Source organism: Muscardinus avellanarius (assembly GCF_963383645.1).
Source record: "Muscardinus avellanarius genome assembly, chromosome: 18".
NCBI classification, from domain to species: domain Eukaryota; kingdom Metazoa; phylum Chordata; class Mammalia; order Rodentia; family Gliridae; genus Muscardinus; species Muscardinus avellanarius.
In genome coordinates this window covers 4,769,200-4,783,148 of record NC_137804.1, presented here as the reverse complement: position 1 = coordinate 4,783,148, position 13,949 = coordinate 4,769,200, and the positions used below count along the sequence as shown (strand labels likewise).

The 13,949-nt window shown below is 48.5% G+C and overlaps 1 protein-coding gene across 1 annotated transcript in view; it reads right to left on the bottom strand.

The window, feature by feature from the left end:
* Nucleotides 1-11,866: 11,866 nt before the first annotated feature.
* The window catches only part of MYRIP (myosin VIIA and Rab interacting protein), a gene marked incomplete at both ends in the record, with an annotated part of 147,609 nt that continues 145,526 nt past the window's right edge, over nucleotides 11,867-13,949 (bottom strand). The window contains 3 exons of the mRNA XM_080715871.1: nucleotides 11,867-11,924; nucleotides 13,637-13,710; nucleotides 13,799-13,917. Coding sequence (XP_080571997.1) covers nucleotides 11,867-11,924; nucleotides 13,637-13,710; nucleotides 13,799-13,917 — 251 coding nt within the window. The remainder of the gene's footprint in view (nucleotides 11,925-13,636; nucleotides 13,711-13,798; nucleotides 13,918-13,949) is intronic.

Genomic DNA, 13,949 nt, shown 5'->3' with positions numbered 1-13,949 from the left:
TTTTGTTTCACTGTTATTGTGGTGCTGGTGCTGCTGCTGGGGACTGAACCCAGGAGTGTTCTACCTCCAAGCTACACCCCCAGCCTTATTTTGATCTTTTATTTTGAAACAAGGTCGAAGGTGCTGAGGACCTCACTCTGGCTGACCTTGAACCTACGACCCTCCTGTGTCAGCCTCCCAAGTATCGTACTGCCATGCCTGGCTTGCTCCTGTTTGTTAAGACGGAAGATGCTGGGAGGTACTCACGTGGTAATGGGATACCATAGAAAGAAGACGTTGTAGATGCAGGAGAGGGAGAGGGGGGGACACTTAGAGGGGCAACATCCTGAGAGGGCAAAGGAGGGCAAACGGCCACAGAGTCAAGGAGAGAACGGGCTACGGATGCAGGGGATATGGCGGCTCCGTCACGCTGTTCCTACCTGATGGTTCCCATGTTCCCAATAAAGTATGAGCAGAGTTATGACTTGAAAATTATGGCTCTTTTGAAATTTGGGACCTGAATTTAAGGTGAGGCTAGAGGATGACAGACATTGTCAGACTCTAGTCACCGTGACAGAAACAACGTAAGCCTTCTCTCTTTAGAGAATTTATCTCTTCCTGTTCTCTCTGGAAGCCTAGTCAGCTCTATTTTATTTTTCCAAGCTCTGTTTTATTTTTCCAAGTGGAAAAACTGTGTGGTTTGACATCTTGTTTAAAATAATCTTCTTTTAAATGTCATAGCTCTACACTGTCAATGCATCGTGGAGCTAATGACCAAAGAGGCTCAATTTTTTTAATGTTAAAGAGATGTATCTCTGTAGATGACGGGAAAGATGTCTCTCTGTAGATTTAGTTCTCTGAATCTCTTTAGAGCTATCTCTGTGGCCAAAAGAAAGGACTCCATCTTCAGCTCAACTGATATTACAGTCAATACTTAATCAGCAGTACCTAGGTTCATTCATAATAAATCCCTATGATTGCTAATATTCACACATATTTTCTAAACTTATTTCAAAAAAGAATGATTTAAATGACCTCCATTTAAAGAGATGTGATTCTAAGAACATCGATTTTTAAATGGGGAGTTGCATAAGTCACCAGGAATGGATATGTCAAGATCATATCTCATGGAAGAACAAGCGCAGTTTAACCTTTGGGGGGTGATTCTGCTATCAACATATGGGTCGGAGCATATCCATACGAGCGTTTAAATGTGAGCAGAAATGAGAGGGGGTGCTGAGATGTTTGCCTCAGGCAGAAGGATACTCCATGTCTTTGCTCTTTCCTGTGGTGGAAGCATATATAAACTGCGGCAGTAACGGGGTCTATTTGTGTCATTTATTCTGTATCTACCTCTCCTGGTCTGTCCCAATGCAATCAGTTTGCATGGATCGCCATCACTTCACAACAGTTTCTACTGGAATGAGCCAAAGCGGTGGGCTATAATGAAATTTCACAAGTGCACAGGATCACAGGAAATGAAAAGAGAAATTACACACACACACACACACACACATATATATATATATTTTTTTTTTGCAGGAGAATGCATAATGCCTTATTAACTGCCTCACCCTCACATGGCCATCACTTCCGAGCAGCCTCATCACAGAGCTCCGGGAAAAGACTCTGGACAAATGATGTTGCATCTTCCGTGCCAGGCCCTCCACTAAGTGCTCTGGGTACATTTTCTGACGTAATCATTACAAAACCCTGTGAGGTGGGAATCACCACGTCCATTCCGCAGGTGACTGAGACGCAGAGACACTCATTCTCACGGCTGTTAATGGCTGGACAAGGACATGATGCCAGACCTAACTCTCAATCCTAGACACCTAGATTCTATACCATATATAAGCCACTGGGTCCAAGTATATTCAAGCCATATGTCCAAGCAGAAGCCACACATCCCCAGGAGTCCACAAAGGAGATAACTTTGCAAGGGTTGGTGGCAAAAGGAAAGGGAATAGCACTCTTGTAGGGCCAGCTGGTGACTGAAACCTCAGCGCAGGTATCAGAAACGCAGGGTTTCCATGAGAAGTCAAGAGTTAGAGGTCTTCCTTCCGTAACTCCAACTTAACTCCCAGGACCAGTTGGTACCGTGAGAGGCAGGAGCCTGAAGACATGAGAGAGCTCAAGATACAGGGCATCAAAGGCAGAAGGGAGATGGCTAGGTCTGCCCCTTGAATTTCCAGATATTTGAGAAAAGAAGATAAAAGCTGAGACACGTTTGCCACATGGTCTGCCAAAATACAGTAGCCTCGTCCACTGGCAAACATGACCACTCTGGTGTCCCAAGAGCTCACCACTCAGATTAGCAGATCAGTCTCAGGACAGGAGGGAAGGTCGTGTTGCAGCTAACAATTCATCAAGTCTGCTTGATGAAATTACCAGTCCAGGGCCAAGTCGCCATCTTTATCTTCCCTGACTCTCCCCACTGTTTGAAAGCGTGCACTACTCCTTTTCTTAGCTCCTGTGATATCTTCCTTTCTCGGTTTTCTTCCATATCACTGATCACACTGTGACCAACTCCTTTGCTGGCTCCTCCCTCAGCCTGTGCCAGAGTGACCAGTGAAATGGAAGAAAGTGAAGACCCAGGGGTGTGTTTTCGTGGGCTTTTCAATGACGATGATGAAATCCCTGAGAAGCCCAACGTAGAGGAGGAAAGGTTGGTTTGGCTCTGAGTTTTAGAGGTTAGTCCACGGTCACTCAGCTCCAAGGCAGAAACCAGGACAGCACAGTGCCTGTCGGAGGAAAATTACTCTCTGTCAGGGAGGCTGAGAGCAGAGAGCAATGGGGGGGCAGTAGGGACATAAATAGCCCCCAAGACCACCCCAGTGAACTCCTCCTCAGCCACATGCTGTCTCTGAACCTTTCTTCACTGGGCCTTGGCTTTCAACACATGAGCTTTTTAAAAATTTATTTGTAGTGGGGGGCACTATAAATCCCAACCATAACAGGGTGTCTTGGAGCAAGTGTGCACCCCTGGGTGTAGAGAAGGCACCAGCAGAGGAGAGGTGAACCTGGTAACCGGACAACTTCGAAGTTGTACTCAGAGGTGTCATGGTGTTAGGAGGAGGGAGACAGAGCCCAAGAGGAGGAGGTAGCAAGTTCCAAGTATCTGTGGGACCAGGGATGGTGCCAGCCATTCCCATTTAGCTTGTGTGGGTGGTAATAGCCAATATCAGGAAGGATATACAATAGGGCTTCTCTTTGAGTTAAAGAAAAATAAAGGTGGGGAGGAAGCCATTCTATTCTAAAAAACATTTTGGGGAAAGGGAAGTAAAGGAAGGCAAATATTTAACTAAAGACATTCAACCTTAAAAAATGCTTAGGAAGCCAGGCATGGTGGCACATGCTTGCAATCCCAGCATTCGGGAGGCTGAAACAGGAGAATTGCTGCTCATGGCCAGCCTCAGCTACTTAGTGAGGCCCTCTGCAACTTAGTAAGACCCTGTTTCAAAATAAAGAATAAAAAATAGGGCAGGGAGTGTAACTCAGACGTCGAATACCCCTGGATTCCATCCCCAGACCTGCAAAAAAAAAAAAAAAAAAAAAAAAAAAAAAAAAAAAAAAAAAAAAAAAAGGTAGGATGTGGAGAGTGGGCGAGGAAACAGACTAAATAAAAGAAAGTCTCTCTTCAGCTCACGTTAGCTCCCTTTGAACATTAGGCCTTTAAAATAATAGCACTTCTTAATAGAAATGAGAGCATTTGCAGAGCTCCTGGTAATAGCAGGGGGTTTGGAGGGCAAAGTCATGGCTTCCTGGAATATAATTCCAAGATTAATAAAGGGCCCCAGGCAGTATAACAGACAATATCCCAATAGCATTCCTCATGGAAACCGCAGAGAGGGATTTTATGTGGGTTTTTCTTGTAGATGATAAAGATCAAAGACCTTTACCCACTTACAAACTGGTGAGCATCTGTCAGAACTACCGAATCCTGAAAACCAAATCTGGCTTTTCAGAGTAAACACACGATTTCCCAAGTAACTGCTACCATTAGCCGTGGGGACATCACTGACCCATGAGCAAAATAGCAGATGGAATGAGATTTGTCTTCCTGTACAAGCCAGGATGTTTTGAAAATACGAATGGCTGGCCACACACCTAGTCAGCACATCGCAGAGTCGGGGACCGCAGATACCAAGAGTGGCTGAAACGGCACAGCCAGTCCACGACCTCTTTCAGTTAATCAGAACAATAATTTTAGGTGTCTTTGAAGTAGCAAATTAAAAAGTGTAGAGATCATGACATCAGCTCAAGGAACAATTTGAGCCGGCTTCGTGCCTTGATCTTAGACTTACCAACCATCAGAACCGCGAGGAATAACTTCCTACTACTTATCAACTACCTCGTCTAAGGTATTTTGTCATAGCAGCAAAAACAGCCTGAGACATGCAGTGTGTATCCCCCTCTCCTCCGCTTCCTCCGGTTCTGCCATCTGCCCTTCATTGAGGTCTACAACTAGGGGTACTTTTCTTTGTTGTTTTTGTGTCAAGTGAAAAATCAGTGTTTGGATTTGTTGTCCAGGTTGATATGGCACAGGACAGAGAATTCTAGAGCCAGACACCATTGAGCTATCTACGCATACATCCACAGGCTTTGGGGAAAGGCTTTGAGCTTCAAAGGAAATAGAATTAGGGGTCCAACCAGGATAGGTTGCAATCTAGATTCTGTGTGGTTTGGAGCCCACTCTCACCCCCAATTGTCTGCATTACCATAGTCTACGGAGGGGTCAGGAATCTCTACGGAGAGGTCACACTTAAGCCGAGCATTCTGCGAGGAGGAGGAGGGATTTCAGTGTCATACCAGGGGAAAGGAAACGCGTGTGGGTGGTGTAGAGTTCAGAAAGCTCCACCTTGAATGGCTTGTGACTCTAAGTGGGCAAATAGGCTCCTGGAATCCCTACAGGGCAACAGCCCAGCTCCGACAATGCTTGGAACAGGCTTCCCAACCACATTTAGATTTGCCTTTTTAGCGTTTGCCAAGAAGTCCATTTTCCCTGCCATCAAGGACAGAGTGGGAACTCAAGCACGTCAAACCCCGACTGCCTCAGGTCTGAGAGGGTGACTTCCTCCTTCGTCCTCAGACAATTCAGCGATCGATGGCACCAGGAGTCTGGCTGAGTGACGTCAGCAAAAGCCGCGTCCAGTCAGCATTCCAACAGCCCATTTATGAGGAAGACTTGCTAGTGGATGCGGGGACGCGCATCCTTTAAAAAAACAGAACTTCAGTCCTGCAGCCAGAGGACAGCGTTCCCTTCCTCGCCCCTCCAGGGACCCGAATTACAGCTGAGGGTGATGTTTGTCCACAGAGCCTGCCCACAGTGGAGCACTGGGCACACAGGCTCTGCCTTTACTCAGGCAGAGAATGCTTGCCCCTCTTGTCCCTCTGTAAAGACTGACGTTGAAGATCTCTCTTGATTTCCCAGCGCATCCGCGCGAATTGAATGAGATAGTAGAAGAGAGTAAATCAGAAAGAACGGGTCCTGAAGGTGCAAATTATCGTCATTACCAGGAAACAGGAGAGGGCATGTGGAAAATAGAAGCAAGACAGGACACATTCACTGCCGCCACGTCAACAAATAGCCCTCCTGTCTTAAGTTAGGAAATTGCCAGCGTCTTCAGTTATCGAGGAGGACAGCTGCATGCCCAAATATCCTGCCAGCTCGCCACCTGATGCTTCAGGCTTGTGCTCTGGGCCAGCATGGCCCCCTGTGGTGGGAGGCAGCTCACCCAGGGGGAGGCAGCTCTCGCAGCCTGAGGATATTGATTCAGTCCTCCAGCCTCCAGGGGAAGGTGCAAGGCTGGGTCCCTAGCAGGCTGGGGGGCCCTCTGTGGAGCACCAAGGGCGTGCTGGACACTCCTGTTACAGCCGAGGTAGACCCTCCAGATCCATGGAAGATCTTCATCACTGAAAGATAAAGGGGTGACAGATAAGGGGTGATGAGGGACAAGGGACGGCGTCATGTTCTTCCTGAACAGGTAAGCTACACCGAGTGCATTCGCTGCTACTGCAGCCTGGCTGGCTGGCCTGGACTCTGTGCATGGAGAGAGGCCGAGCTGCAGAGGGAAGGAAGCTGTTTTGTAGCTGACATTCGCTTGACAAAGCAAGTCTCATGGTCAAGTGCAAAATCAGGGTTGAAGAAACGCGCTCCACCCCCCGTGGGGTGAGGCACACAGCCCGGGCCAACTTCAGTGGGGCAGGGCAGTGCTTGCCTCCCAGAACTCAGTGATACACAGAGCAAATCAGTCGCAGAACAACGGTAATCTTTTCTACCACGAGTAGCAAAATGGAAGCCCAGTGTCTTGGGCTGTAGTAAATCATGGTGCTGGCATTCGAATGATTTCCTTATTCTGAGTATTGGGTCCCCTTCCTATAGTCATGACAAAAAAAGCGCTATTTCTTAGGGGGAAAAAAAAATCTTTTTTTTTTTTTTTTTCCAATACCGGGGATGGAACCCAGAGGCATTCTACCTTCGAGCTACACCCCCAGCTCTATTATTTTATTCTTTATTTTGAAACAGGGTCTCACTGAATTGCAGAAGGCCTCACTACGTAGCTGAGGCTGTCCGTGAAGCACGATCCTCCCGTCTCAGCCTCCCAAATACTGGGATTACAAGCATGTGCCACCATGCCCGGCCTGGAAAAAAAATATCTTTGCATTGAACTGTTTACCCTCGAGAAGAAGATCTGGCTATTTTCTGAGCACAGCTGCTCATGTCTCCCTCTCTTCATACTGGTCTTTCCTGTAGATGACTTGATTGCTGTGTGTTTTCTGGGCATTTGGCTGAGGGACGCTCAATCTCTAGCTCCTCCCCTCCTGGGACGCTAGGGGCGGGGCTGAGATCTCCCACTATGGGTCTCTTCCTTAGCACAAACTCAGGTACAAGAAGGAAAAGCTTGATATGAGCAAGCAGAGATACTCCTAGCACCCAAGAAATTCCTCGGTCTTTCTAAGTCCTGTGCCAGGAAGGGGGCAGCCGAGACCAGATGTCTTCCTTGGACCACTTGCCTGCTAAGTTCCTGGTCTGCAGGTAGGGATGATGGCCAGCAGCCCAGCAGGCAGTTGGGTGTATGAGTTGAAAGCTTGAGCTAAAATCCCAGTGTCTGTGACTCCTGCCTTGGCGGTGCTTTGAATCTGAACCACATTGCCTGGGGTTTGGGTACATTTAAATTGATTTATATGATTAATTCTTGAAATAGGAAATCGTGTCATTTTTGGTTTGGCAGACGATGGGTCAACCAGGGTGTCAACCGACAGGAGACGCTGAACCATCACTGTTTGGAAAAACGTGAATGTAAGCCCAGCATGGTGGAATCCCAGTACTTGGGGGCTGAGACGGGAGGATCGCAGGTTTGAGACCAGCCTCAGCTACTTAGTGAGGCCCTCAGCAACTTAGCAAGACCCTGTTTCAAAATAACAAAATGGTGCTGGGGCAGTAATTCGGAGGTAGAATGCCTCCATATTCTCATCTTATCACTAGGGGAGCTTCAATCCCCAGTACTGAAAAAAAGAAAAGAAAAAATTGAAGGTAGGAAAACTGTCACGGAAGGCCCAGGTGATGGTGTAGAGGATGATAGTGAGTTGCCTGAAGTAGGTGTGGAACACTAGTGACCCATAACCAGGACATTAACAAGCGTGTAAGACTAACACGAAACGGTTGCCCTACACCATTCATGAGCGGGGCATGCCTTTTGGGGGTGGGGACAGAAGGCCACGTGAGCTTAGATCCAGCGCTGCATTGCTCGGGATGAGGAAGAAGCGGGGCGCTACCACTGAGACAGGCAGAGACACCACGGGGACAAAGGGGTCGTCGCTGGGAGGAGTCCCTCCGAAGGAGAAAGGGGCCTCCGCTGGACCCCAGGCAGCTTCCTGACCTACACCGCTGAAAAGAAGTCCAGGATGTGTAGGAAGCAAGGTACTAGTGAAGGTGTATTACAGGACAGCAAAGTCGGGGTGCAGGTGCCCCCCATCCCAAGAAGAAGAGCCACACCCCCAGCGTGGCGCTCCCTGATTACATATTAACCTGAGAAGAAACGTGCAGCTTCCCAGGGACGCTTCCTTGAAAGTCAAATCCCATGTCAATCATTTGCTAGTTGGGGTTAAAAATGTTTCTTTGGGGTTAAGCAGTCTAGCCATTAATCAGTGGTGGGCACGGCGTGTAAGGTGTCCAGTCCGGTACGTTGAAGGGGATTATGTTTTTGGTCTGCTTGATCTGGCACAGGTGGATATGGGAGATTTTGTTCGTGTGACTCAAGGGATGGGTGTGGCTGCTCCTGCTGGTAGATCCGGGTCTCCACCTACCAAGGGTCTCTGTTTGTCTCTCCCTGAGAGCCCCCTCACTCAGCATTTAGAGAGAGACATCTCTTCCTCCCTTGCCTTCCCCCTCACCCCAGCTTTTTTCCTGGGCCTCTAATTTGAACCACAGGAGCTACGGTGCCCCAGCAGACCCTGGGGCATAGATCGATGGATGTCTGCATCTCTCTGCCTTCTGGTCTTCTGTTGACAAACTGCCCATGAGTTGGGGGTGTCCACCCGCTCTGCACCCCCTCCCCCCCAGCTGCTGGCCTGCAGCAGTGTCTGTGGCATGAACTTTTCCTAAGTGACTGTCCTCAGCCCCATCGGAGCCCTGCTCCCACCCCCGACACCTTTAAAAAGTATTTTAACCTTGTGCTGCATCAAGCTGCTGATTGCAGCTCACGATGCACCTAGATTTTCTATTATCCCACAGTTGTCTGGATGAAATATCAGCTGCATGACGTGGGGGCATGGGAGCTGGCATTCAGCTGGGTCATGGCTCCGTGAAGGACACATTCTCTCCAGATCGCTCTTTGTCTGGCAGTGGGGTGGAGACAGCCCCTTCTCTTGCACGGAGTGGAGAGAGCTGGGTGTCGGAGCCTCCGCAGCTTCGCTGGCCTCCCCGCTCCTCGGTTTCCTCGCTTCTCCAGGCATCAGTCTGCCTATTGAAGGAGCAGACCTGGCTTGCAGGAGATGGCCTGCTCCTTTGCACTGTTTTTACCCGCGCTGGAATGTCCCTGCTGCACACCATGGCTTCCAAACAAGCAAGCACGCTCCCTTCTTGTGCCTCGTCGAGGTTCTCAAGGCGTGGTCCTTGGATTGGCAGCGTCAGCATCATCGAGAAGCCGCGGGAGACACAAGCGGGCCACGTGGGGCGAGCACAGCACCTGGGTCTGGCCGGGCCCCCCGGCCATTCCGCTGCACGTTGGAGCTACAGCACTTCGCAGCCGGCAGGGAAGGAGGAGCAACAGCTATTGGTGCTGGTTTCTAACCTTTGCTCATTTCAGGGTTCCTACTCCTGTCTGGGGATGGATGGCAGGGGCCTCAGAGGTGCAATGACCGCCTCTGAGCCTGCCAAAACTGGGGAGTCACTGTCCTGCTTCTGGCTCAGCTACATGACCCCCGCGGAGGTGGCAGGGCTTCTGCCCTGGTGTCCTGAATTCTTTTGGCCATTCTACCTCTGAGCTACATCCCAGACCTATTTTTATTTTTTTTTTTTAATTTTGAAACAGGGTCTCCCTAAGTCGCTTAGGGCCTAAGTTGCTGAAGCTGGCCTCAAACCTACGATCCTTCTGTCTCAGCCTCCCTAAATACAGGGAATACAGGCGAGCGCCATTGTGCCCAGTTGCATAATTTTCTTGCTGTGGATCGTAGGAGGCTTAGCTGTATCCTTGGTCTCTGCCTGCTTGCTGACAGCAGCAGCATCCTTGCCATATTTCAATGAAAAATACCTCCAGATACTGTCCAGTGTCTCCCCTCGGAGGAGGGGAGTGTGCAAAACCTCCTCACCCCATTCCCTCGAGAACTGACAGTGGTCACTGGGAAATTCTGTTGTCAGGAGAGTCTGCGATGGAGGGGTGAGTGGTATAATTGCAGCAACAGGCGATGAATCCTGGTCCCCCCAGGTAGTAGACGTGTGTCTTCTCTATCTTCTCCTCCCAGCCTCCTCCAACCCAAAGCACTACACACACACGCCAACTATTTTCATAAATGATTTTTACTTTTTTTTTATCATTCCTCTTGACAGTAATTCCTGGCAATGTGGTGGGAATTAACATGAAGGTGAACATACCTTTCAGAGGTCATCAAAGATATTGTCCTAGCAGCCTCATTTTCTGAAACCATTAAAATATTTTCATTTATAAAAATTAATCTAAATATAAATATTGACACTAAAGATCAAAATCACTTGATGACAAAATAATTCTTCTGGAACTATAACATATGCTTATGGTTTTTTTCTTTAATAGTAAATTAAATCTTTGCACTTATTTGGCACAAGGAAACCTTTATAAAAATTCAAATGCCATATAGCAGGCTTCTTCATGTCTTTGTTTTTTGCAAGGCTTTACACAGTACACGTTTTTGTCAAGGGAAACTGAAGAGGTTAACACTGTCACACAACGAGAGTTGCTTTTCATGCCTCTTAAAGAAAACATTCTATCTGGAAGTCAGCTCTTTTTGTGGTTGTGTTTTTAAGACTCGCTTTTTGTTTGCTTGGCTTTGATCACGCCAACAGAACAAAAAACCAGAGGTTTACTTATTTCAAAGGAGTCATTTCTGTTGGATAACACGGACACAGCATCAGCAAAGAGTATTATTGGAAGATACAGAGACCCCCACGCACGCGATCAGAAGTGGATCGTAACACACACGTCGGCAGCAAATCAGGCGAGGGGATGCGCGCGGCGGCCGGGCAGAGGCTTTTTGGCGGCATTCCAGTGATGGCTAGCTCGCAGGTGTGGACTTGGCAGATCAATCTCACTGGCTTTGGATTACCAAACCCGAAAAGTGCGTGTGTGTGCATATCAGAGGGTTCCTCTAAGGATTAAAATGAGAACGTTGCTTCCTTCTGAGCTAAACACGAATCACTAATCACTCGGATTCTTCCTCCTCAGAACTACAACATATTAGGAGCAATTTTTTTTTTAAAGTTGCTAATGCCCGAAGAATTAAGTGGAATTCCAATTCTCTTTGCTCGTATAAACACCCGCCCAATATCATGCAGTTGAATGGGGTTCAAAGGAATCAATCACAAACGTAGAGTCAGCGTTGACTTGTGTGTAGATTAAATTCAGCCTGTTCTTGCTTTTTTAGTCCCTGTGAATTTACTAAATCTCTTCCCTAATCTTTCTTCTTCTTTTTTAAGTCTTTCAGGTCATTTTGCTACTTTGCTGAATATTTCTTGGGAAATAAATTTTCTGGTGTGGCGACATTTTGCGATACTTGTTCACTAATAATTCCTATTCACTTAGATGCTGCCCCACGCTGATTCTGGACGATGCCCTGGAGTCACTGGTTTTACAGTGGGCCAGGACCCTAGGGGAGGGGAGGGGCGGCTACGGAGACCTGGTGATTGAGAGATTCCCAAAGGAGACCGCCCCTGAGCGCTCGCTGCTGCGTTCCCACTGTCCCCCTTGGCCGTCCTCAAGACTTAGAGGTGTGTGTGAGACGGTAGGCGCCGCTGACGTACAATGATAACCCGCCTCCCTTCCCCTCCCCGTCCACGGGACAAACTGTCGACACAGATTTCTAGCTGAGTATAAGGGATGAAAACAAATAACAAAAAATCGACAACACACAGTTGCGAAGCAAAGGGACAAGATGCATCTTTTAACACGGAGCTCTGCTGCTGGAGCCAGCGTCCTGGTTTTCTGTCTTGGATTCCCCCGGGGAGCCTAAGGCAGAGAGTGGCGAGACCGCAATGCTGGAGTCGGAGACTGCTTTCTGGGTGAGGTATCAGGACAGCCCCGTGCAGCAGGGGTGCACTGTGGCCTCCCGGGCCCTCTCCCCAGGGGGAGATCCTACAGTATTCGATGGCTGTTGGGTCAAGGCACTGTCGTGGACGGCCGGAGGCAGTGGGTCACTGGCAGTGGGCTTCCGTGGCGTTAGTACGTCGCAGCCGGATCCAGAGCGGGTTCCTGAGGGGACACAGGAGCGCACTGGAGTCAGCCACTCTGGTGAACAGTGTGTTGTACATTTCTACTTTTTTTCAGGTTTTCTTTGTGAGCTGGTATGAAGTCAACTTTTATAAACGGTCCATGAATGCTTTGAAACTTAATCTGTGTAGAGATAAATATCTTGTGTGTGTGTGTGGGGGGGTGTTACTGGGGATGGAACCCAGGGGCATTCTACCTCCGAGCTACACCCCCAGCCCTATTTTTTTTCTTTATTTTGAGACGAGGTCTCACTAAGTTGCAGAGGGCCTCACTAAGTAGCTGAGGCTGGCCGCGAACCTGCGATTCTCTTCTCTCAGCCTCCCAAGTGCTGGGAGTTAAGCGTGTACCACCACTGCCTGGGTAGAGTTATAAAACATCTTAATCAAAGCTTAATAACTGCACTATTTAATTCTCTAATTGGTATTTATTTCTGGGAAATTTGGGCTGCCAAAGTCTGATAGAGTTTAAAACTCACCAACCATCGCATAGTAAGTTGTGCGGCTCTGTTGCGTGGCAGGCCCCTGCCTTGCCGTTCTGACTTCATCCAAGTGAAAACATTTGTACTCACCAGGAGTAGTGGCACACACTTGTGATTCCAGTACTTGGGAGGCTGAGGCAGGAGGATCGCAGGTTCAAGACCAGCCTTACCAACTTAGAGAGGCCCCTAGTAACCTAGTGAGACCCTGTTTCAAAATAAAAAATAAAATAAGTGCTGGAGGGGGTAGCTTGAAGGTAGAATGCCCCTGGGTTCAATCCTCAGTAACACACACACACACACACACACACACACACACACACACACACTCCTACACCTCAAACAGATCTTACATGTCTATTTTCTTTTCTTTTTCCCTTCTCTTCCTCTCCCCTCCTCCTCTTCCCTCCTCCCTCCCTCCTCCCTCACTCCCTCTTCCCTTTTTCTTTCTCTCTCTCTTTCTCTCTCTCTTTCTCTCTCCCTCCTCCCTCCCTCCCATCCATCCATCCTTGGTACTGTGAATTGAACCCAGGGGCGCTCCACTCCAAGGTACACCCGTAGCCCCTTTTATTTCATCATTATTATTATTATTATTATTATTATTATTATTATTATTATTTTGGTGGTACTGGGGTTCCTGGAAGCCCTTCTACCTCCGGGCTACACGCCCAGACCTATTTTTATATTTTTATTTGGAAACAGGGTCTCTTAAGCCAGCGAGGACTGGCTTCGAGCCTGCGCCATCCTCCTGTCTCCACCTCCCAAGCATGGGGATTACAAGTGTGCGCCACCATGCCCGGCTTTATTTCTTATTTTGAAAGAAGGTCTCTCTAAGTTGCTAAGGTTGGTCTCAAATCTGCGATCCTGCTGTCTCCGCTTCCCAACTACTGGGATTGCCAGCGTGTACCACTGCGCCTTGTTTACACATGTCATTTCATTTCTCTCATATCAAATCGGGAGATCTGGTTGAGAGGAGATATTAAAGAGGTGCCCTGGCCGGGCATGGTGGCCTACGCTTGTAATCCCAGCATTCGGAAGGCTGAGACCGGAGGATCGCGGTTCGCGGACAGCCTCAGCTACTTAGCGAGGCCCTCTGCAACTCAGTGAGACCCGGTTTCAAAATAAAGAATAAAAAATAGGGCAGGGGGTGTATCTCAGAGGTCGAATGCCCCTGGGTTTCATCCCCAGACCCGCAAAAAAAAAAAAAGGTGCCCCACACCAGGCAGTGAATCTTAGTCTCCGTTTCCCCAAATCCAACAGGCCATGGGACCGCGCAGGAGGATGCGTCTTGGGCTGCCGGGGGACAGCAGAGGGAAGGCTTTGGAGTGGAGGTATCATGGAGGGAGGAAGGAGGGCGTCAAGGCCGAGACAGGGATGTTACCAGCAAATCCTTGGTGCCGCTCTTCCCGTCTTTCGGCTTGTTTGTCGAGCAGCCTTGGAGAATAAAGTTGCGGTTAAATGTCTTAATGGTGCTTGCTGAGGATGCGTCAAATTTTTCAGCTACAAAAAAACAAAGGAGTCTTAGCCAGAAG